At 37.8% G+C, this 24,363-nt stretch overlaps 1 protein-coding gene across 13 annotated transcripts in view; it reads left to right on the top strand.

The window, feature by feature from the left end:
- The window catches only part of C9H11orf65 (chromosome 9 C11orf65 homolog), a 156,931-nt gene that overhangs the window by 43,078 nt on the left and 89,490 nt on the right, over nt 1–24,363 (top strand). For 8 of the 13 annotated variants that reach the window (XM_055094805.2, XM_063608259.1, XM_063608257.1 and 5 more), the window contains 3 exons: nt 14,616–14,669; nt 14,802–15,002; nt 16,206–16,336. In XM_055094805.2, the coding sequence (XP_054950780.1) occupies nt 14,616–14,669; nt 14,802–15,002; nt 16,206–16,336 (386 nt within the window). Of the gene's footprint in view, nt 1–8,796; nt 9,258–14,615; nt 14,670–14,801; nt 15,003–16,205; nt 16,337–24,363 lie in introns of those variants that run through there. The other 5 variants (XM_057299237.1, XM_055094800.2, XM_055094807.2 and 2 more) reach the window with 3 other exon arrangements.

The following is a 24,363-nucleotide window of genomic DNA, read 5'->3' as shown; positions in this document are numbered from 1 at the left end:
GGGCCAGAGTGTAAAATATAGAACTTGTTCTCAAAAATTGTGGTTATGTTTGTGTTTGTGTGTTTGTTTTTGTTTTTGAGATGGAGTCTTGCTCTGTCACCCAGACTGGAGTGCAGTGGCACGATCTCGGCTCACTGCAACCTTCGCCTCCCAGATTCAAGTGATTCTCCTGCTTCAGCCTCCCAAGTAGTTGGGATTACAGGTGCCACCACCAAGCCCAGCTAATTTTTTTTGTATTTTTAGTAGAGACAGGGTTTCACCATGTTGGTCAGGCTGGTCTCGAACTCCTGACCTCAAGTGATCTGCTCGCCTCGGCCTCCCAAAGTTCTGGGATTATAGGCGTGAGCTATCGCACCTGGCCTGGTTGTGTATTTTGATCTGTCTGGCAGTTCCCCGAGGAACCTGCACAGAGTTTCCCTTTATTTCACACCTCTCCATGCCATCACAGGGATGGGCCAGCTTATAGGATTTAAAATCATATACAACCTGCAGCCACCTCAGGCAATAGACGGCAGACAAGGCAGGAACAGGCAAACCTAAAAATCTAGGTAGAATGAAGCTGAGGAGAAAGATACATGGACATGTCTGAACAAATAGAGATTATCAAAAAAGAGAAAGACGACTAGTGCTTGCCAGGTGTTGGGGGCTAGGGTGAAGGAAGTGACTGCTTGATAGATATGGGGTTTCCTTTTGGAGTGATGAAAATATTGTGGAAGTAGTGGCTGTACAATATGAAAATACTAAATGTCACTAATGGTTAATTTATGTTGTGTGGATTTTTACCAAAATAAAACATATTTTTAAAGTCTATTGGAATTTTGGCCGGGTGCGGTAGCTCACACCTGTAATCCCAGCACTTTGGGAGGCTGAGGCAGGAGGATCACTTGAGCTCAGGAGCTTGACACCAGCCAGGGAAACATAGTGAGACCCCATCTCTACAAAATAAAAATAAAAAATTAAATTAAAAGTCTATTGGAATGTTGATCGAGATTGTATTGAATATTTGGCTCAATTTGAGGAAAACTGGTATCATGACAATACTGAGAGCTCTAAATCATGAACATTTGTGGGAAATAAGGGATATGCTGTTTAGATCCCTCTTTAAGAAGGATTTACTACCCAATCTCAGGGACTGCAGTCCACAGACAGCCTCCAGCTGTGAGGATCTTCAGTTTCTACCCTAATTGCAAAGAACTGCCTGATGCTAGGTCAACCCTTTCCAGTGATGCTAGGTCAACCCATGTCCAGTGACTGAGCAGAATGTGGTGGGTGAGGAGATGGATCTAGAAGCCATTGTGATGTGCATCAACTCTTTTGGCAGTATTCACTTTAGAGGTCCCAGCAGAATTGGCCCAGGCTTTGTGTGGCTTACATTGCAGTTCCAACTCTTCTTCTGCCCAGTTCTTCTTCCCTCCCCTTTCTTCCATAGGTATTGAGCCCTAATAAACCTGTGGCCCTCAAACTTCATATAAGCATCTTCTTTTGGAAAACCTAATTTGAAATGTTATTTAGTTCTTCTAAATTTTCTCTCAACAAATGCTTTATAGTTTTCTATAGAGAGGTCTTGCATATCTTTTGCTAGATTTATAACTTGCTTTTTAATGCTCCTATAAATGGTAATTACAAAATTTTTATTTTCTTATTTTTGATGCTATTATGTAGAAAGACAATCAATTTTTGCACATTAGCTTTGTTCCCAACAACTTTGCAATCCTCATTTATTAATTCTAATAATGTGTACATTGATTATTTTGGATTTTCAATATAAACAATCATGTCATCCTCAATGAGTTTTGTTTTTGCCTTTTCAAACATGATACATTTTATTTCTTTTTCTTGCCATTATACACTGGCTAGAGCCTTCAGTAATGGTGAATAGAAGTGATAACCACTGTCTTATTCTGGATTTCAGAGGGAAAGGATCAATATTTCATCATTAAGTATGAGGTATGCTATTTTTGTTTGTTTGTTTGTTTGTTATAGAGTCCTTTTATCTGATTAAGGAAGTTTCCTTCTATTCCTGTTGAACTAAAAGAGTTTTTTTATTTTATTTTTAGCAGCCAGGTCTCACTCTGTTACCCAGGCTGGAGTGCATTGGTGCCATCATAGCTCACTACAGCCTCAACCTCCTGGGCTCAAGTGATCCTTCCACCTCAGCCTCCCAAGTAGCTGGGACCACAGGTGTGGGCCACCATGCCCAGCTAATTTTTTAAAACTTTTTTTGTAGAGACAGAGTCTTCCTATGTTGCCCAGACTGGTCTCAAACTCTTGTCCTCAAGCAATCCTCCTGCCTTGGCCTTTGAAAGTGCCAGGATTACAGACATGAGCCACTGTGCCCAGACAAGAGTTTTTTAGAAATCCAAGAACAGATGCTAAATTTTATGAGACCTTTTTTGCTTTAATTGAGATACTATTTTTCTTTTGTTCTTATTTTTTGTTTGAATGTTAAATCGTCTTAGCATTCCTAGAATAGGTACATTTTGGTTATGATTATCTTATCCCTTTAAAATATCACTGAATTTAGTTTGCTAATATTTGGTATAAATATTTGCACCTGTGTTCCTGCAGAACGTCTAATTTACTGTCTCTGTCAGATTTTGGTATCACATTTAGCTGGCCTCCTAAAACAAATTGGGAAATGTTTCTACTCTGTTTATTTTCTGAATTTCTTTTTCACATTGAGTGTTATTTCATCCTTAAATGTACTTTGTAAGGATTTACTAATGAAACCATCTGTGCCAGAAGTTTTTTCCATGAAAAGATTTTAAATTACATTCAATTTAGAATTATAGTTCTATTTCTATTTTGTATTTCTTCTTGTGCTAGCTTTGATAAGTTGTATTTTTCTAGGAAGTTTTCATCTAAATTTTCAAATTTATTAGCTTAAAATTATTCATAATACTTTTTATGATCTTTCTAATGCCTTAGAATCTATAATAGTTATCTTTATTTTATTCCTGGTATTGGTTATTTGCGTCTCCTCTTTTTTTTCTTGAGCAGTCTCTTTGGAGTTTATTACTTTTATTGGTCTTTTCCAAAAACAATTTTTAGCTTTGTTGTTTCTTTGTGTTGTTCATTTGTGTCCTACCTCATCATTTTCTGCTGTTTATTATTTCCTTCTTTATATTTTCTTTGAATCCTGTTTGCTGTTATTTTTCTAACTTTTTGAAATGGATGCTGAATTTATTGAATTTTAGCCTTTTCTGGTATATGTATTTAAGGACATAAATTTTTATCTAAGAATGGTCTTAGCTGCAGCTTGCAAGTTTTGATATGTCATATTTTCATATCAAATTCAGTTCAAAATATTTTAAAATTTCTACTTTATTTCAATTATTTAGAATTGTACTTTTAAATTCCTGGACATTTGGAAATTAGCCAGTTATCTTTTTGTTCTCAGCCCTTATCTTGATTGTGCTGTACTTTCAATCCTCTGTTGTCTGTTTTTTATAAATTTTTATCTGTACTTGAAAAGAATATATATTTTTTAGTTATTGAGCATAGTATTGCATAGATGTCAATTAGGTCAAATTTTTCAGTTATGTTGATCAAATCTTCTATAGCCTTACTGAATATTTTTGTCTAGTTATACTATCAGTTACTGAGAGATATGTATTAAAAGCTTCCACTATGACTGAAGATTTGTCTATTTTTCTGGTGGTTTGTATATATTTGAGACCATGTTATTAAGTGAATACTTAAGGTTATTGTATCTTTCTTGAATTGAACCTTTTATCATTATAAAATGTGTCCCTTAAGATCTCAAATTTCTGGTATTAATACAACCACACCAACTGTCTCTTTTTTTTTTTTTAACAAATCAGAAAGTTTTACTGTCAGTAATATTGTGTTTCCTTTTTTTATTATCATACTTTAAGTTTTGAGATACTTGTGCAGAATGTGCAGGTTTGTTACATAGGTATACACTTGCCATGGTGGTTTGCTGCACTCATCAACCCATCATCTACATTAGGTATTTCTCCTAATGCTGTCCCTCCCCTAGCCCCCCACCTGCTGACAGGCCCCGGAGTGTGATGTTCCCCTCCCTGTGTCCATGTGTTCCTTCTCATTGTTCAACTCCCATTATGAGTGAGAACATGCGCACACCAACTGTCTCTTATTTGCATGGTACATCTTTCCTGTTATTTTACTTCCAACATTCTGAATCTTTACATTTTTGCTGTGTCTTTTTGTAGGCAGCAGGGTTTTTTTGTTTTGTTTTGTTTTGTTTTTGAGACAGAGTCTCGTTCTGTTGCCCAGGCTGGAGTGAAGTGGCACTATCTATCTCAGCTCACTGCAACCTCCACCTCCCGGGGTCAAGCATTCTTGTGCCCCAGCCTCCCCAGTAGTTGGAATTACAGGCATGTGCCACCACGCCCGGCTAATTTTTTGTATTTTTAGTAGAGATGGTATTTTGCCATGTTGCCCAGGCTGGTTTCAAACTCCTGAACTCAGGCAATCCTCCTGCCTCGGCCTCCCAAAGTGCTGGGATTACAGGTGTGAGCTGCCGCACCTGACCTGGCAGCAGGTTGTTAGCTAACATTTTTTATCCAGTAGGATACTCTTTGTCTTTTGTCAGAACATTTACTTCATTCACATGTAATGTAATTACTGATGTTTGGGGATTTAAATCTACCCTGTTACTATTTACTCTCTGTATGTCTCAGACGTTCTACGTTCTTTTTCAACATGTTATGGCCTTCTATGGGAATGAGTTTTTTATATTTTTCTCTATATATTATCATTCTTTTAAACTTATTCAAGAGATTGCAACATGCATATTTGACTTATGAAATCATATATAGATTTGCATTTTTATCTTCTTCCAGACAATGCACTTATTTCTCATTATCCCCTTTGACTTATACTCTTGCTGTTGTTCTTTTAAATTCTCTATTGATGGATCTTATGGTAAGAGTACATTTAGTTCAATAAGAAACTGCCAAACTTTTTCCAAAGTGGCTGTGCCATTTTGCATTCCCATGAGCAAAGAATTACCACTCCACATCCTTGCTAGCATCTAGTGTTGTCAGTATTTGAATTTGGTCATTCTAATAGGTGTATAGAGGTATCTCATTGTTTTTGTTTTGTTGTTGTTGTTGTTTTGACACGGAGTCTCTGTCGCCCAGGCTGGAGTGCAGTGTCACAATCTCAGCTCATTGCAACCTCTGCCTCCCAGGTTCAAGTGATTCGCCTGCCTCAGTGTCCCGAGTAGCTGGAATTCACACCCCATCATGCCCGTCTAATTTTTGTATTTTTAGTAGAGACGGCGTTTCACCATGTTAGCCATGGCTGGTCTCGAACTCCTGACCTCAAGTGATCCACCTGCCTCAGCCTCCCAAAGTGTTGTGATTGCAGGCTTGAGCCACCATGCCCGGGCCCTCATTGTTGTTTTAATTTGTAATTCCTTAATGACATACAACGTTGACCATCTTTTCATATGCTTATGTATCGTCTGTATATCTTCTTTAGTGAAGATAGCTTTACAGGTCCTTTGCCCATTTTTAATTCAGGTTGTTTGTTTTCTTATAGTGAAGGTTAAAGAGTTCTTTGTATATTTTAAATACCAGCCCTTTATCAGATATGTGTTTTGCAAGTATTTTCTTCCCAGTTTATGACCTGTCTTTTCATTATCTTAATGTCTTTCATTGAGTACAACTTTTTAATGAAGTCCGTCGTATCTATTATGCTTTTGGTGTTATATCTAAAAAGTCATCACCAAACCCAAGCTCACCTAGATTTCCTCCTGTGTTATCTTCTAAGAGTTATATAGTTTTGCATTTTACATTTAAGTTATGATCCATTTTTAGTTACTGTTGTGTGAAAGGTGTAAGATCTTTGTCTAGATTTTTTTTTCTTGAACGTGGATTCCCGCAATGTCCAAATGGTGTTCCAGCACCATTTGTTGAAGACTATTCTTTTGTCACTAAATTGCCTTTGCTCCTTTGTCAGAGAATAGTTAACTGTGTTTGTGTGGGTCTATTTCTGGGCTCTGTCTTCTGTTCCATTGATTTATTTGTGTATTCTTTCACCAGTACCACAGTGTCTTGATTATTGTAGTTTCATGGTAAGTCTTGAAGTTGGGTGGTGTCAATTCTCCAACTTTGTTGTTCACCTTAAATATTATAGTGGCTATTCTGGGTCTTTTGCCTTTCCACTTAAAATTTATAGTCAGTTTGTCCTTATACACAAAATAAGTTCCTGGGATTTTGATTGAGATTGCATTGAATCTATAGATCAAGAAAGATGGGAAGAACAGACATCTTGACAATATTGAGTCTTCCTATTCAGGTGTATGGAATATCTCTCCATTCATTTAAATCTTCTTTGATTTCCTTCATCACGGTCTTGTAGTTTCCCTCATATCGATTTTTATATATTTTGTTAGATTTATACCTAAGTATTTTACTTTTTTGCGTGCTGATATAAATGACATTGTGTTTTAAAATTTCAAATTCTGGTTGCTTATTGCTGGTATATAATAAAGCAGTTGATCAGTATATTAACCTTGTGATTCATTGGGATTTTTTAACATAGACGATCATGTCATCTGTGAACAAAGACAGTTCTTTTTCCCCCTTCTCAATCTGTATACTTTTCATTTCCTTTTCTTGTCTTATTGCATTAGCTAGGACTTCCAGTGTGATGTTGAATAGAAAAGGTGAGGGGACATCTTTGTAGGAAAACATTTAGTTTCTCACCATTAAGTATGATATTAGGTGTATGTTTCTTGTAGATATTATTAATTAGAGGAAGTTCCCCTCTAGTCCTAGTTTGCTAAAGTTGTTATCATGAATGGGTGTTGGATTTTGTCAAATGCTTTTTCTACATCTGCTAATATGATCATATGACTTTTCTTCTTTAGCCTGTTGATACAATATAATAGTGGCCTTGCATAATAAATCCCACTCGATCATGGTGTATAATTATTTTTATACATTGTTGGATTTGACTTGCTAAATTTTTGAGGATTTTTAAGTCTATGCTCATGAGAGATATTGGTCTATAATTTTCCTTTCATGTAATGTCTCTGTGTGGTTTTTGTATTAGGGTTATGCTGGCCTCATCAAATGTGTTAGGAAGTATTCCCTTTGATTTTATTTTCTGGAAGAGACTGTAAATAGTAAAATAAATTTCTTTTTTAAATGTCTGGTAGAATTTACCAGTGAATCCATCTGGGCCTTGTGCTTTTTTTCTGTTTTGAAAAGTTTTAATTATTGATTCTATTTCTTTAATAGAGATAGGCCTATTAAAATTATCTACTACTTCTATGATTTTTGGTAGATTATGTCTTTAGGGAATTGGTCTCTTTCATCTAGGTTATAAAATTTGAGGGCATAGAGTTATTTGTGCTCATAAAATTTGTTTATTATCCTTTTTAGTGTCCATGCAATCAGTAATGATGACCTCTATTTTGTTTCTTTTTTTTTCCTTCGCCATTTTCATTCTTTACAAATTTTATTCCAAAAAAAGGGGATGTGTGTGGAAGATTAAGATGTCCATGAAGAGTAACCATCATCATGACAATAAAGTATTCAATTAGACAGAAATGACAAGGACCATTTCTGATATTAGTAATGTGTAATATCTGTCTTTTTTTCTTAGTTACCCTAGCCAGAAGCTTATCAATTTTATTGATCTTTTCAAACCAGCTTTTTGTTTCTTTTATTTTCTCTGTAGATTTCTTGTTATCAATTTCATTGATTTCTGCTCTAATCTTTATTATTTATTTTCGTCTGCTTGCTTTGAATTTAATTTGCTTTGTTTTTCTAGTTCCTCAAGGCAGAACATTAGATTATTTCTTTCAGATATTTTTTGTTTTCTAATACACACATTCAGTACTATAAATTTTCCTGTAAGCTCTGTTTTTGCTGAATCCCTCAAATTTTAGTAAGTTGTATTTTCGTTTTCATTTATTTCAAAGTATTTTTAACTTCTCTTGAGACTCTTTATTTGACCTACTTGTTATTTCGAAGTGTGTTATTTAATTTTCAAGTTTTGGGGTTTTCCAGTTATCTCTCTGTTACTGATTTCTAGTTTAATACTATTGAGGTGTGAGAGTATACTTTGTATGATTTCTATTCCTTTTAAATTTGTTAAGATAGGCCCATATATGACAAATCCACAGCTAATATTGTATGGAATGGGGAAAAGTTGAAAGCGCTTCCTCTAAGAATTGGAAAAAGACAAGGATGCTCATTATTACCACTCAAGTTCAGGACAGTACTGAAGTCCTAGCCAGCACAATCAGGCAAGAGAAAGAAATAAAAGGCATTCAAATGGGAAAATAAGAAGTCAGATTATCTTTTTTTTACTGGTGACATGATCTTATATATATATATCAAATGTTCTCACATAGAAGTGGATGCTAAAAATGTATACACATGAACGTAGAGAGTGGAGTGATAGACAGTGGAGAGTTGGAAGGATGAGCTGGTTGGAGGGAAGTGGACGATGGGAAATTAGTTAATGGATACAATGTACATTAATTGGGTGATGGATACTCTAAAAGCCCTGACTTGACCACTCTGCATTCTATGCATGTAACAAAATTGCACATATACTGCACAAATTTGTACAAATAAAAAAGTGTATTAAGGTGTGTTTTATGGCCCAGAACGTGGTCTGTCTTGCCAAATATTTTGTCTGTGCTGGAGAAGAATATATATTCTGTTGTTCGAAGAAGTGTTTTATAAATGTCAATTGGATCCAGTTAATTAATGCTGCTTTTCAGTTCAATTATGGCCTTACTGGTTTTCTGACTTGCTGAATCTGTCAATTACTGATAGAGGGGTACTGAAATCTCCAATTATGATAGTAAATTACTATATTTTTTCTTGCAGTTTTATCAGTTTTTGCTTCATGTATTTTGTTGCTTTGTTGTTAAGTACATACATTATCATCATGTAATGCTCCATTTAGTCCTGACAGTTTTCCTTGATCTTAATTTGGCCTTGTCTGAAATTAATATAGCAGCTCAGCTTTCATTCTATTAGTGTTAGTATCATATATCTTTCTTCTTCTTCTTCTTTCTTCTTTCTTCTTTCTTCTTTCTTACTCTTCAATAAAGCCTCACTCTGTTGTCCAGATTGGAGTGCAGTGGTGTCATAATGGGTCACTGCCGCCCTTGACCTGCCAGGCTCGAGTGATCCTCCCGCCCCAGCCTCTGAAGTAGCTGGGACTACTGGTGCATGCCACCACACCCAGCTAATTTTAAAATTTTTTGCGTGGAGTCAGAGTCTAACTATATTGCCCAGGTTCGTCTTTGTTCTTTTCTTTGTTATTAATCTGTGTCTTTATATTTAAAGTGGGTTGCTTGTGGATAACATATAGTTGGGTCTTGATTTTTTACCCGCTCTGACAGTCTCTGATCTGCCCTTTGTAATTGGTATATGTAGATCATTGACATTTAAAGTTATTGATATAGTTCAATCGATATTTATTGTATTTGTAATTGTTTCCTGTTTGTTGCCATTGTTTTTTTTTCTCTGTATTCCTTTACTTTACTGCCTTCTCTGGTTTTAATTGAGCATTTTGTATGATTTCATGTGTATGTTTTACATGTAAATAGACTAAAGAACCCAAATGAAAGCAAAGGTTGTCAGACTGACAAAAACCCCATCTATTTATTATTTTTGAGGCATACTTTAAACAATAAGAATATAAAACAATAAGACAATGGAAAAATATACATCATGCAAACTTTAATTAAAAGAAAGTCAGACCAGGCATGGTGCTCACACCTGTAATCCCAACACTTTGGGAGGCCGAGGTGGGTGGATAACTTGAGGTCAGGCATTCGAGACCAGCTTGGCCAACGTGGTGAAACCCCGTCTCTACTAAAAATACAAAATTTAGTCAGGCAAAAGTTAATCCCAGTTACTTGGGAAGCTGAGGCAGGAGAACCACTTGAACCTGGAAGGTGGAGGTTGCGTGAGCTGAGATCACACCACTGCACTCCAGCCTGGATGACAGAGCGAGACTCCATCTCAAAAAAAAAAAAAGAAAAAAGAAAAAGAAAATCAGTGTCATTATGTTAGTATTGGACAAATTAAGCTTTAAGGGATAAAGTTTTGTGAGATATAAAGAGAGCAGTTTCATAATGATAGAGTCAGTTCAATAGAAAAATATAAAAATTCTGTACATATAAGACAAAAACTTACATAATTACCAGAAGAAATATAGTAATCATCAAGCATAGTCGAAGATTTTAACACAACTCTCTTGGTAACTGATAGAAGCAAGCACACAAAAAAATTTAGTACAGATATTGTAGATTTTAAATTCTTTACCTAATTGATATATAGAGAGAACACTGTCACTACTTTTGCAACACTGCAAAATGTCTACAGTTCTGCAAAAGTAATGTTATTTTTAAGTGCACAGAAAATGTTTCCCGCAATAGATCACATGCTTGGATTTAATGAAAGTCTCAACAAATTTCCAAGTTTTGAAATCACAGAGAATGTTTTCTAGTCCCAGTGGAATTAAACTAAAAATTAATGAGAATACAGAAGTAGAAAACCACCAAATTTTTGCAAATTAAGCACATGAAATTAAATAATCTATGGATTAAAAGAGAAAATTAGAATATATTTTATACTAAGTCATAATGAAAATATGACATCAAAACATGTGGAATGTATTTAAAGTAGAGCTCAGACAGAAATTTATACCTCTAAATGCAAATATTAGAAAAGAAGAAAAATTAAAAATCAATTTACAAAGTTTACACTTCAAGCTAGAAAAAGATAACCAAATTAATGCCAAAGAAAGTAAAAGGAAGGGGGCCGGGCATGGTGGCTCATGCCTGTAATCCCAGCAGTTTGGGAGGCCAAGGCAGGGGGATCATGAGGTCAGGAGTTCGAGACCAGCCTGACCAACATGGTGAAACCCCATCTCTACTAAAAATATGAAAAAATTAGCCAGTCGTGGTTGCGTGTGCCTGTAATCCCACCTACTCAGGAGGCTGAGGCAGGAGAATCGCTTGAACTCAGGAGGCAGAGGTTTCAGTGAGCCAAGATCAGGCCACTGCACCCCAGACTGAGCGACAGAGCAAGACTCTTGTCTCAAAAAAAAAAAAAAAAAAAAAGTAAAAGGAAGGAAATAGTGAAGATAAAATCAGAAATCAATGAATAGAAAGTAGAAGTGGCTGGCAGGGTGGTTCGCATCTGTAATCCCAGCACTTTGGGAAGCCAAGGTGCACAGATCACTTGAGCCCGGGAGTTTGAGACCAGCCTGGGCAACATGGAGAAATCCCTTACCTACAAAAAATTTAAAAAATTAGCCTGTCACGATGGTGCGTACCTTTAGTCCCAGCTACTTGGAATGGTTAGGTAGAAGGATCAGTTGAGTCAGGGAGGTTGAGGCTGCATTGAACCATGATGGTGCCACTATGCAAATAAAAGCCAGTTGGTTCATTGAATATGTTAATAAAATTGATAAACTACTAGCATGACTGATAGATCCATATGGCCAATAAGCATATGCAAGGTGCTCAGCATGGTTAGTCATAAGAAAATACAATTAAAAACAACAATGAGCTACCATTATAACCCCACCAGAATGGCTAAAATTAGAAGGATTGACAGTACCAAATGTTGATAAGGAGATGGAGCAACCAGAACTCATATATTGCTGGTGGGGGGATTGTTACAAAAATTTGGAAAACTCTTTGGTAGTCACTAGTACAGCAAATTACAGATGCTCCTTGGCTTATGGCAGGGTTATGTTAAGATAAACTCATTGTAAGGTGAAAATATCATAAGTAAAAACTGCACTTAATATACCTAACCTGCCAAACATAACTTACCAATTTAACTTAGTCTATACTGTAGAGCAGCAGTCCTAACTTTTTGGTGCCAGGGACCGGTTTAGTGGAAGATAATTTTACCACAGACTTGGGATGTGGAGGATGGTTTTGGGATGAAACTGTTCCACCGCAGATCATCAAGGCATTAGATTCTCATAAGGCGTATGCAACCTAGATCCTGTGCGTGTGCAGTTCACAAGAGGGTTTGTGCACCTATGAGAATCTAATGCTGCTGCTGATCTGACAGGATGGGGAGCTCAGGCAGTAATGCTCCTGCCGCTCTCCTCCTGCTGTGTGGCCCAGTCTTAACAGGCCATGGACTGGTACCAGTTCATGGGGGTTGGGGACCCCTGCTGTAGAGTATCAGTTGTTTACCCTCATGATCATGTGGCTGACTGGAAGCTGTGGCTTGCTGCCACTGCCCAGCATCATGACAAGAGCATCATACCACATATTGCTAGCCTGGGAAAAGATCAAAATTCAAAATATGAAGTATGATTTCTACTGAATGCATATCACTTTCACCCCATTGTAGTCAAAATTGTAAGTTGAACCACTTTAAGTTGGGGCCATCTGTATACTTACATACCATATATACCTCATGACCTCTCATATTTCATTCCTGGGTATGTAACAAAGAGAAATGATTGTTATAACCCACAGAAGACATGAAAATGAATGTTCACAGAATGAGTAGTTTTATTCATTTTAACCCAAAACTAGAGACATATCAAATGTCCCACAATAATATAAATTGTCATATATTCTATTATATGATGGAATGGTAGGTAGCAGTGAAAAAGAACTAACTGCTGCTATCTACAACTACATACACGAATCTTAGAGATTTATCACAGATTCATGTTGAGCAAAATAAGCCAAGTACAAGAGAGTACAATACATATGTAAAAATTCATGGAGCTGTACACTTAAGATCTGTCCACCTTAGTGAAAAAAATGTGTATATATTATTATGGCTCAAATATAGAAAATATGTTTTATAACAGGATCTCACACTTCATATTTGAATTCATAAAAGTTTTAGTCAAGAGAAGATTATTCTGCAAAATTAATGTTGTCTTTAAGACTCTATAGGTTGAATAACATCTATTTTCTGATCTAACCTAATATGATCAGGAGACAAGATTGAACTGTCTTCCGATAAAGGACCAAGAATTTTTTTCTCTACTTTCCATTTGGTGCTGCATACCAAACTAAAATCTAGAAAACCTATTATATACAATTCTTACATTATTTTATTTTATTTTATTTTATTTTATTTTATTTTATTTTATTTATTTATTGAGACAGAGTCTCTGTTGCCCAGACTGGAGTGCAGTGGTGCAATCTCTGCTCACTGCAGCCTCCACCTCCCCGGTTCAAGCGATTCTCCTGCCTCAGCCTCCAGAGTAGCTGGAATTACAGGCATCCGACACCACACCCAGCTAATTTTTGTATTTTTAGTAGAGACAGCGTTTCACCATGTTGGCCAGGCTGGCTTCGGAACTCCTGACCTCAAACAATCCACCCTCCTCGGCTTCCCAAAGTGTTGGGATTACAGGTGTGAGCCACCACGCCCGGCCCAGAATTTTAAACATGGATTTTTAAATTTAACAATAGCTAATTAGGAAAGGTCATCTACTGTTGAATTTAGGTTGATCAGTCATAATTTTTTCTTTGAATTTACCTGCAAGATAATATTTTATATGTAATATTTGAGGAGTTATTTAAAAGTTAGGTTTTATGACTAAAAAATTACTTGGCTTTTATGTTTATATATTGCATAAAGAGGAAACAGTTTGGTATCATTTTTTCATTTACCATAGATGTCCATAAGAAATTAAGTCCTTTTAGTGGGTGCAGCGCACCAGCATGGCACATGTATACATATGCAACTAACCTGCACATTGTGCACATGTACCCTAAAACTTAAAGTATAATAATAATAATAATAATAATAAAAAGAAATTAAGTCCTTAGCTCATAAAATATTTTCTTTTCTTTTCTTTTTTTTTTTTTTTTTTTGAGACAGAGTCTTGCTCTGTCGCCCAGGCTGGAGTGCAGTGGGGCGATCTTGGCTCACTACAAACTCTGCCTCCTGGGTTCGTGCCATTCTTCTGCCTCAGCCTCCTGAGTAGCTGAGACTACAGGTGCCTGCCACCATGCCTAGCTAATTTTTTGTATTTTTAGTAGAGACGGGGTTTCACCGTGGTCTCGATCTCCTGACCTCATGATCTGCCCACCTCGGCCTCCCAAAGTTCTGGGATTACAGGCGTGAGCCACCATGCCCGGCCTCATAAGATATTTTCTAATTACAAAAAAAATATTTTTTTTAATGGCTGAGCACAGTGGCTCATGCCTGTAATCTTAGCACTTTGGGAGGCCAAGACAGGAGTATCACTTGAGGCCAAGAATTCGAGACCAGCTTGGCAACATAGGAAGACTCTTGTCTCTACAAAAAAAAAAATACAAAATTAGCCAGGCATGGTGGTGCACACCTGTAGTCTCAGCTATCTGGGAGGCTGAGATGGGAGCATTGCTTGAGCCCAGGAGGTTAAGGCTGCAGTGAGCTGAGATCGTGCCACCGCACTCCAGCCTGGGCAACAGAGTGAAATCACATCTCAAAAAAAATTTTTAAACAATTTTTCTAATTTAAAATTGATTATTTGAGGTTGGTTCACCTGACCGATTTCCTAAATAGTCAATATTTAGCAATTATTTAAAATAATAGAGTGAGAAATAGTGAATTGATACATACAGAATCCTGAAGAATAATATATAAGAATAATATATTTTCTTATAGGCAGAGCTTCTAGATGCTGCTGCTGGCATTCATGTGCGATTCAGATTAGGTGGAGTAAGTATGGATGAATGCTTATTTAGTAGTTATAAAGCACATTTTTATGAAATTGAAACAATGTAATTTTTCAAAATGTAAAACATTTTTGTAGTTACATTACAATGGCTCTTTGAACTTTTCCTTCTACAGGTTAAATTTCCACCTGATATATACTATAAGATTTTTACTCACAGACCTATTGAAGATCTGTGTGCTAACAGCCCTAGAAATTATGCAAAACTTCCAGCAAAGCATACATCTCATAATAAAAATGATCATCTTCAGGAAGAGGATCATAGTGGCTGGTATCATCGTATAGAAAACAATGGCTGGAGGCCAGTTTCTGATACAGTAAGAAAAGAGAAATGTTAATTTTTAACCTTACGTATTTAGAAACCCATTTGTCTTTTCAAAAATTAATTTTAAAATTATTTTTTAAAATAATAAATCCTAGTAATTTAATTGATAAATTTTGCTTAAGTTAGCTACTCAGGGGTTGCTAATAATACTTCAAGGCACAGCAATTTATCTTTTTCTTACTACATTTATTTCTACTTTTAATTATCAGCTTTGAATCTAGACCATCTTTAGATACTCTCTGGTACTCAGCAGATTATATACCCAGTATACAGGTTGTAGAATTTGGTATGTTGAATATATTAACACTAAGTATGACCAGGCTCTGTGGCTCATGCCTGTAATCCCAGCACTTTGAGCTGAGATGGCACCACTGCACTTCAGCCTGGGCGACAGAGTGAGACTCTGTCTCAAAAAACAAACTAACAACAACAACAAAAACAAACACAAAAGAATATACCAAGTATGAAAAGTGAAAATGATCAAGGTATGAATTCATTCATTTGTTTAATAATAAACTGTTGCATATCAACCATATACCAGACATTGTTCTGGATGCAGGGGATAGACTTAAGTAGTTTGCCTTTCAATTAGGGAGACAGTCAAGTAAACAGGATATTTCAGTACAGTTTGGTAAACATGTTAAGTGGTTTAATAAGGGCAAATATATAGTGTTTGGAAGGATTAACAAACTTTCCTTATTATCTAGGGTATGTGTGATAGAGCAGGGGGAATGATTTGGAAGGGGGAAAACAGACAACCAGTTAGGAGAAAATGTCATAACGGGGAAACCACAAAGTCTTAGGACATGGTACAGGGACTTCTGCATTCCTGAAGGGTGGCTGTACTCCTTAAGGATTAGAGTCATCAAAAGCCATCAGCACTAAGAGTAGGTCAGGTCTATTCATGTGAGAAGATGAGACACTCTTAGAATATATCTGTTTATTTATCCGTTCAACACTTATTAAGCACCTCAGTACACTAGTACTTTGTTGATCTATCTGTAGCATGTGCTTCTGAAGCCTGAGTGTACTACTCACCCATCACTTAATTAGAAATACCTTGAAAGTATCTATCCTCTCCTCTATTTCTATCTTGGCATATTCCTACTGAACACATAGAAGTTCTTGTCTATTGCCAGATAACCTCACAATCGATATTTCAACATTTTGTATGTTCATTTTTGTTTCTCAATAGTTTTGGCTATCTACTGATGGTATGGTGGTGGAAGACAAAAAGGAAAGTGAATTCCATTTCTCTAAACTGAAGAGAAGGCAAGATTTGGAAAAGAAAAGAAAACTTAGAAAAATAGAGTGGATGAGGCAAATGTAAGTTGATGAAACACTTACTAAGGAAATACGTAGTATTTTGGGAAAAAAACAAATTTGAAATGAGGTATTGCTCCTCACAAGAGGGCATTAGCTGCAGGGGGTCTGCCCGCAGACCCTGACCCAAACGACGGATGAATAAAACGCACACTGACACACAGATATTCTGTTTTGCCAGTCCTGCTGAGTGTCCAACCGCCTACACACCAAGAGAGGCTTGTCACTGCAGCTGGCCCCAATCAGCTAGGGAGACTCATATTTATTCATTAAGATTAGTTAACAAAAGCTTGAGTGAACGCCATTAGAGGCTAACTGACATTGTGGACTTCCCGAGTAAAAAGCACACATCAAAGCCTTGTCTTAAGACCGCATGAGTAAACAAGCTAACTAGGTAAAACTTCGCCACATCCCGTTGTTTACTACTTTAATCTTTTTAACTAAAGGTAATGGGACCAGGCCGCCTTTGGCCCGGTCTGTTACCGAGGTCATGTGAAAACCCTCAGGCCTTCCAAAAAGGTTTTGTGGCCATCATAACTAATATTTTTCCCAGCAGCCTGACCGAATCCCAACATTGGAGAACTATACTACCTGATTTCAAGACTTATAAAGCTACTGTAATCGTGACATTGTGGTATTGGCATATAGACAGAAATATAGGTCAATGGAACAGAATATGGAATTGTGAAATAAACCCCCATGTGGCCAGTCGCGGTGGCTCATGCCTGTAATCCCAGCACTTTGGGAGGCTGAGGCAGGCAGATCACGAGATCAGGAGATCGAGACCATCCTGGCTAACATGGTGAAACCCCGTCTCTAGTTAAAAATCCAAAAAAAAAAAAAAAAAAAAGAAAAGAAAAAATTAGCCGGGCGTGGTGGCAGGCGCCTGTAGTCCCAGCTACTCGGGAGGCTGAGGCAGGAGAATGGCGTGAACCCAGGAGGCGGAGCTTGCAGTGAGCAGAGATCGCACCACTGCACTCCAGCCTGGGCAACAGAGTGAGACTCCGTCTCGAAACAAACACACAAAAAAGTATCAAAGACAGAAAGTGGAAGTTACAAGGCTTTTTAAGGCCTGATCTTGGAAGTCACAGCAACATTTATTTTGCATTCCATTGGTCAAACTCAAGTCCTAACAGGCCTAAGGGGGTCAAGTAAAAGGTGGGACTCACAGGAAGTTCCATATACATTACAGCTTCACTTGCAGTACAGAGGGGAAGGGAAATCCTTCTACTGGGACAGAACCTCAAGTAGCATACCTGGTTGTATATTGTGCCTGGAAGAAAAGATGGCCAGAAGTATAGATCTATAGATGGATGGTGATTGATGGATGGTTTGACTGGATGGTCAGGGATTTGGAAAGAACATGGTTAGAAAATTGGTGACAAGTGGTCTGGGGAAGAGGTATGTGCAGACTTCTCCAGATGGGCACCAAGTGAGAAGATGCTTGTGTCCTATGTGAATGCTCACCAAAGAACAATCTCAACAGAGAAGAATCTTAATAATCAGGTGAGCAAGATGACTCATTCCTTGGAATCAGTCAGCCTTTCCCCCCAGCCACTGCTATCCTCGCACTATCCAGCCTGGGTGACAGAGCGAGACTCCGTCTCAAAAAAATAAATAAATAAACCCCCATGTATATTGTTAATTAATTTTCAACAGAGGTGCCAAGGGAACTTAATTGGGAAAAAATAGTCTTTTCAACAAATTGGATTTTCAAATGCAGAAAAATGAAACTTGAGTGTTATCTTACAGCATGTGTAAAATTAACTGAAAAGAGATTATAGATCTAAATATAAGAGCAAAAACCATAAAGCATCTAAAAGTAATTGAAGGAGAAAATCTTAGTGCCTTTTGTTCTGGCCAAGATTTTTTAAAGAGGACGTAGAAGTCAGGAACTATAAAAGAAACAATTTTAAATTTTACTTTATCAAAATTAAAAGCCATAGACCGGGATAAAACATTTGCAAAGTATATATCTGACAAAGTTCTTGAATCAAGAATATGTAAAAAGAAAAAAAAAACCTCTCAAACAATCACATTTTAAAGTGGGCAAAAAATTTGAATAAACACTCCATCAGTGAAGATACATACATAGCAAATTAGCATAACTCAACCAGTGACTATGATTAATCATTAGAGAAGTGCTAACTAAAATGATAATGAGATACCCCTACACACCCACTAGAATGACTGAAATAGTCTGTCATGCCAATTGTTGGCAAGGATATGGAGCAAATGCAAATTAGAATGTGTACTTCAGAAAACGGTTTGACAAGTTTTTTTTTTAAACAAGTAAACACACCAAATATTCTACCTAGTCATTCCACCCCTACATGCTTACCCAAGAGAAATAAAAACATGTCCACAGAAAGATTGTATGTGAATGTTCATAGCTGGTTTATTTGTCATTGTAATAGCGAAAAACCAGAAACAGCACAAATGTGCATCAGCAGGTGAATGGATAAGCAAGTGGTAGGATATCTACACAAAGGAATACTACGCAGCAGTACAACAGAATGAACTACTGATACACAGAATGACATGGACGAACCTCAAAATAATGCCGAGTGAAATAAATCTGTCAAAAAAGAATACATACTGTATGATTCCATTCACATACAATTCTAGAAGACACAAATCTGAAGTGACACAAAGCAGATCTGTAGTTGTCTGGAGATAGGAAAGAGGAAAAAGAGAGGGATTCCAAAGGAGTACAAGGAAACGTCAGAGAGTGATGGATAGATTTATTTTTTATTGTAGTGATGGATTTACAAGTATATAGACATGTCAAAACTGTACATTGTACAATTTAAATGTGTGTAGTTTATTGTACATCAACCATACCTCAATAAAATAGTAAAAAAAAAAAAAAATTAAAAACCTGTGCAGAAAATCAGAAGACCTCCCTGGCAGCTCTGAAGTGGTCCTTTATCTCATAGTCACAGCATGGGTTGAGGGCAACCCTGGGTTCCATTGCAAGGGTCACAGGGTTACAATGCCTACAGTACTACCAAATGCTTAACTCTGCCAGGTCTTTTGCACTAAGATAAGGGCACTAGTGGGGAAGAAGTAGAACTCTGAGGCCTGGGATTAGGACATTTGGGCAAACATACACAAGGCTAAGAATCTTGAACTTCCAAAGTGCCTTGTTGGTGTAGGGAACCCTTGCTCTCCCTTTTGAGGGAAGCAGCCCTTTTCTGCATAAAAGCCTTTCAGTGACTGCACTGGCATAGTTGCCACACACACTTAAGCTGATTCTCCTCAGGATTCCCCCTCTACTATTTCTCATTGCCTTTAGCTCACAATGAGATTTGTATTTCAGGACAGCCCAGACAGAGGTACAAGGTCCACTCCAAGAGGAGATAGTTTATAAACCAGAAGAGTTACCAGAAGATTGCCAGGAATCTCAGAAGCATTGTGTGAGGGTGGATTCTAAGGTTGTTAGATCGAGAGTTGGCTGGGCCGAACTTACTGATATGGCCATACTCACCTGGGATTGTGGATTTAATGCTTTGGCCAGAAATTATGTTAATGGTCTGTTAAGTTAGCTAATCAAAGCCTGATTTAGGTAGAGCCAACCAAAGTTCTACCTTTGCAAAATGCTGGAACTTCTCTGGTATACTGTAGTGTAGCAGGATTGATAAGGAATCAGAGAGACCGATGGGGTTGAGGAGGATATTTGTTATTTTAGGTGTACTGGCCCAGTCGGATTAACATCCAAAGGACTGAGCCCTGAACAAAGAGTTAAGTTACCTTTTAAGCATTTCATGGGGTTGGGGGAGATCTGTGCAGGGGGAAGCATATTACAGAAGCAAGAAGCAAAGATAGTTATTCAATTAATTGAGACGTGCATTACATCGTTTCTTACTTTTCAAGGAAAACATGTTTTATGACTTGAGTTTATCTGTCTAGTGACCTTGCAGCTGCACAGCTAGAGAAACAGGGTCTTCACAATGCCTGGGAAAGAAGCAGAGATAAGGCTCACTAGCCACAGAAAAACAGGCAGTTAATTTTTAAAGGACTCCAGCTCTTTCTCCTTCTTAGGGGGAGTTGGGGTTTCTTACGTACAGCTGAGTTTCTGTTTACACATTCTTTTTTTTTTTTTTTTAATTCCTATTCCATTAGAAAAAGGATTTCTAAAAGTTCAGGGAATTGTGTGTTTGTTTCTGTTATGTGCAATCTACTAAACCACCGTCTAGCCATCACCCCAGGAAGTCCCAGGAGATACCTTTTTCATCAAGCTATGAAGTAATAGCTTGGTGAGGGGAACGAGGGGAGCAGCATATTTCTTTCTCTTTTTTTTTTTTCTTTGAGACGGAGTCTCACTCTGTCACCCAGGCTGGAGTGCAGTGGCGCAATCTCGGCTCACTGCAACCTCTGCCTCCCAGGTTCAAGCAATTCTCCTGTCTCAGCCTGCCGAGTAGCTGGGATAACAGGCATGTGCCACCATGCCTGGCTAATTTTTTTTTGTATTTTTAGTAGAGGCAGGGTTTCAACATATTGGCCAGGCTGGTCTTGAACTCCTGACCTTGTGATCTGCCTGCCTCGGCCTCCCAAAGTGCTGGGATTACAGGCGTGAGCCGCCACGTCTGGCCCAGGAGCAGCATATTTCTTGATGAACTCTGTGGTGGCTGTCCTTTACAAGGCTGGAGATGACAGTGGGGAAAGCTGTGATGGAAATGGTTCCTTTAGTTCACTGGGACTAATGGAACTTTGAAGTGGTAGAGGTCAGCTGATGGCACAATTGCAGCGAGGCTTCCAGATGTGGCTTCTTCAACAGAGCAAATCAACACAGCCCCTGGCACCTGGTATGCTGCAACTGACCTGGCAAATGTGTTCTTTCCCATCCCAATCACTAAGCAACAGGAGAAGCAGTCTGTATTTTCATGGAAAGAACAGTGTGTTTTTACATGTTGTTCCCGAAGATACATCACCCTTCTTGCTCTTGTCCCCAGGGGCTTGTGCATCTGTTTCCATAGAACATTATGCCTGTCCATTACATTGATGACCTTACCTTGATTGGATGTGGTGAGCAGAAAATAACAGCTCCTTGGTGGCTTAGTAGGACAAATGCACACTAAAAGGAGGCAGATAAACTTCGCAAAAAGTTAAGGATCTGGCATATAATTGAAGCTTAAAGACATTTGAGATATCCTTTCAAAAATGAGAGACAAGTTACTGTACCTTGTACCATCCATCCTGAAGAAGCACAACACTTAGAGGCCCTCTCTCGATTTGAGAGCTAATGTATGACATATTTTGGGCATGCTGCTCCAACCCCTTTACTAGGTGATCTAATAAACAAGCTGGCTTCAATGGGACATGGAGCAAGAAAGAGTTGTGTAGCAGATCCACAATGTGGTCAAGCTGCCTTACAACTTGGGCTTTATGGCCCAGCAGTCCCAACAGCATTAGAAATGTCCATGGTAGTGAAAAACTGTAGAGTCTCTAAAGAGACCTAATGGGAGAATCGCAGCACAGACCTCTAGGGTTTAGGAAGAAGGCAGTGAATTCCTTCCTCTGCCAGAAGCTATATTCCATTTGAAAATCTGTTCCAGATTTGCAATTGGTCCTGGTAGAGACTGGTTGCTTGACAATAAGATACCAAGTGCTATGATCATGGACTGACCTGGGATTTATCTAATCAATTAAACCATAAAATTGAGAGTACGTAGCACTGTTTTAGTGTAAAATAAATGTGGTCTGTATGGGAATGAATCTGAGAAGGTCCAGAAGGCCCAAGTAAGCTGCATGAGCAGGTGGCTCATACTCCTGCAACCACTACTTACGCTGCATTGCCTCCACATCATCTCCATACCTTTGGCTTCATAGGGAGTCCCCATGACAAGTTAACAGGGGGGAATATGTTGGAGGAATAAGTTGGATCTATACAGGATGCTGCATCATCTAAAAATGGACAGTTAATGATTTCAATTCCTCGGTTGGCCCAGAAAATGATCAAAAGATATCCTTCCAGTGGGCACAACTTGTGGTATGTTTGGTTTTCCACTTCATTTGAAGGGGAAAAAGCCTGAGGTAGGGATCTCATTGACTGTGCTGACCAACATTTATAGTTTCCCAGCTGATCAACATTTGCAAAGAATAAAATTGGAAAATTGGTGAGTATAGGTCAGGGTAGAGGTATACTCAGAATGGATACAAAATATATTTTTGTCCCATGTGAATGCCCTCCAAAGGGCTTATATGAGGCAGACAGCTCTTGGTAATCAGATGGACAAGATGATCCATCCTGTGAATGTCATTTTTTCCCCCGGCACCTCAGTGGTTGCACCATGGAGTCTTGTCCAAAGTGGCTAGGATTACAGGGATGGAGGCCCTATATAGACTCAACAACTTGGTCTTCCCCTCACCAAAGTTGTTCTGGCTACAGTCACAGCTGACTGTATAGCAAAGGCCATTGCTTTGCCCCCGGTAATGAGATATGCTGGCTAGTTGGTGACAGGCTGATTAAAATAGACCATTCCCATAATAGAGGAGGCATCCATTTGTCCTCACAGTGATAGACAAATATTCTGGATATTAATTTTATTTCTCTGCCTGCATTACTTCTGGCAACAACACCTCTCATAACAGAATGCGTTATCCATCGTCATCATTTTATTTCATACAACATTGCCTCTAATAGGGGACCTATTAACAGCAAAGGAAGTGTGGTTACAGGCTGAGAACAACAAAATTCACCTACCATATGTGCCATCACCTAGAAACAGCTGGCTTTGACAGAATGGTGGCGTGACTTGCTGAAGCACCGTCACATTACTAGCTGGGAAACAGCATCTGGTGATAAGCCAATGCACATGAAGAATAATATGCATTTTACTTCTTCTTTCCTGTGTTTATTTACCCTCAACACAATCGTCATCCATAACTGAGCTCTGTATTTCTAATTATGTGGGCATTTCTATATCAAACTCAACAGTTCCAAAACTGAATTTCTAATCTTCCGCATCACAAAAGTTGTTTCTTCTCAGTATTTCTTCTGGTCTGAGCTTATGACACTGCATTTAGCCAGTCATCCAAGCCAGAAACAGAGGGCTTATCCTAGATTTATCACTCTTTTATTGCCTACATGTAATCTGTCATCAAGTCCTATTAATTCCACTTCCAAAATATCTCCCAAATCTGATCTTTTCTTTCATTCTCCACTGTAATGTCTCATCATTTTTCATCTACCTTCTAATTAGTTTCCTGGTCTCTAGTCCCTTCGTCTTCTCTGTATAAACACTAAACTGATGTTTCTAAGACAGAAATAATTTCTTTACTTAAAATATGTTAAGGGCTCCCCGTTACCTACACCTCCCATGATATTTCCTCTCCCTAGGGTGCTCAGCTGCATGGCAACAACATCTTCATCTTTTGATACTTGGCCCAAATAGCTCCTTCTGAAACCTTCCCTTACATACCTAGACACAATTAGGTACTTCCTTTTGATGTGCCCCATGGATCTTTTATATACTCAGTGGTCACATTTTTGCAATTGACTGTGTATTTGTCTGCCACCTCCACTAAACTTTGAGTCCCTACAGAGCAGAGACTCTGTTCTATTTATTAGCACAGGATCTCAGACTTAGTTCATGTTTAATGAATATATGTTGCTTATAGAATAAATAAATGAATGAATGCTTTCTTATGACTGGGTGTTACATTTCCTTTTCATAGAGTTGCAGGGGGTGAATGAGAAATTTTACTTCATGTGCTTTGTTCATTTATGGCATTTAAACACTCTTCATTCTGACTGTTGCTGAGAATCAATAATGAACAAAATCAACAAAATTTTTATTTTTTACCCCTATCTTACTAAAAGAATTCTGGCTTTTAAATCTAGTCCCTTCCTGTGTCCTATAGATCTTAGCTTTCCTCAACCTCCTTTGCAACTTAAGCTTTGATTCTTCCTAGGTCTTTGTTGTTTTAACTTCTCTCTCTGTTGTGACATTTAGACAAACATTTCTTATAATATTCTTTCCCTCTAAATTTCCTAGTTTAGAAAGAATATAAGATCATGTTAAGGT

Source organism: Pan paniscus, chromosome 9 (genome assembly GCF_029289425.2).
Source record: "Pan paniscus chromosome 9, NHGRI_mPanPan1-v2.0_pri, whole genome shotgun sequence".
Taxonomy (NCBI): domain Eukaryota; kingdom Metazoa; phylum Chordata; class Mammalia; order Primates; family Hominidae; genus Pan; species Pan paniscus.
This window is presented reverse-complemented; position numbering and strand designations above follow the sequence as displayed.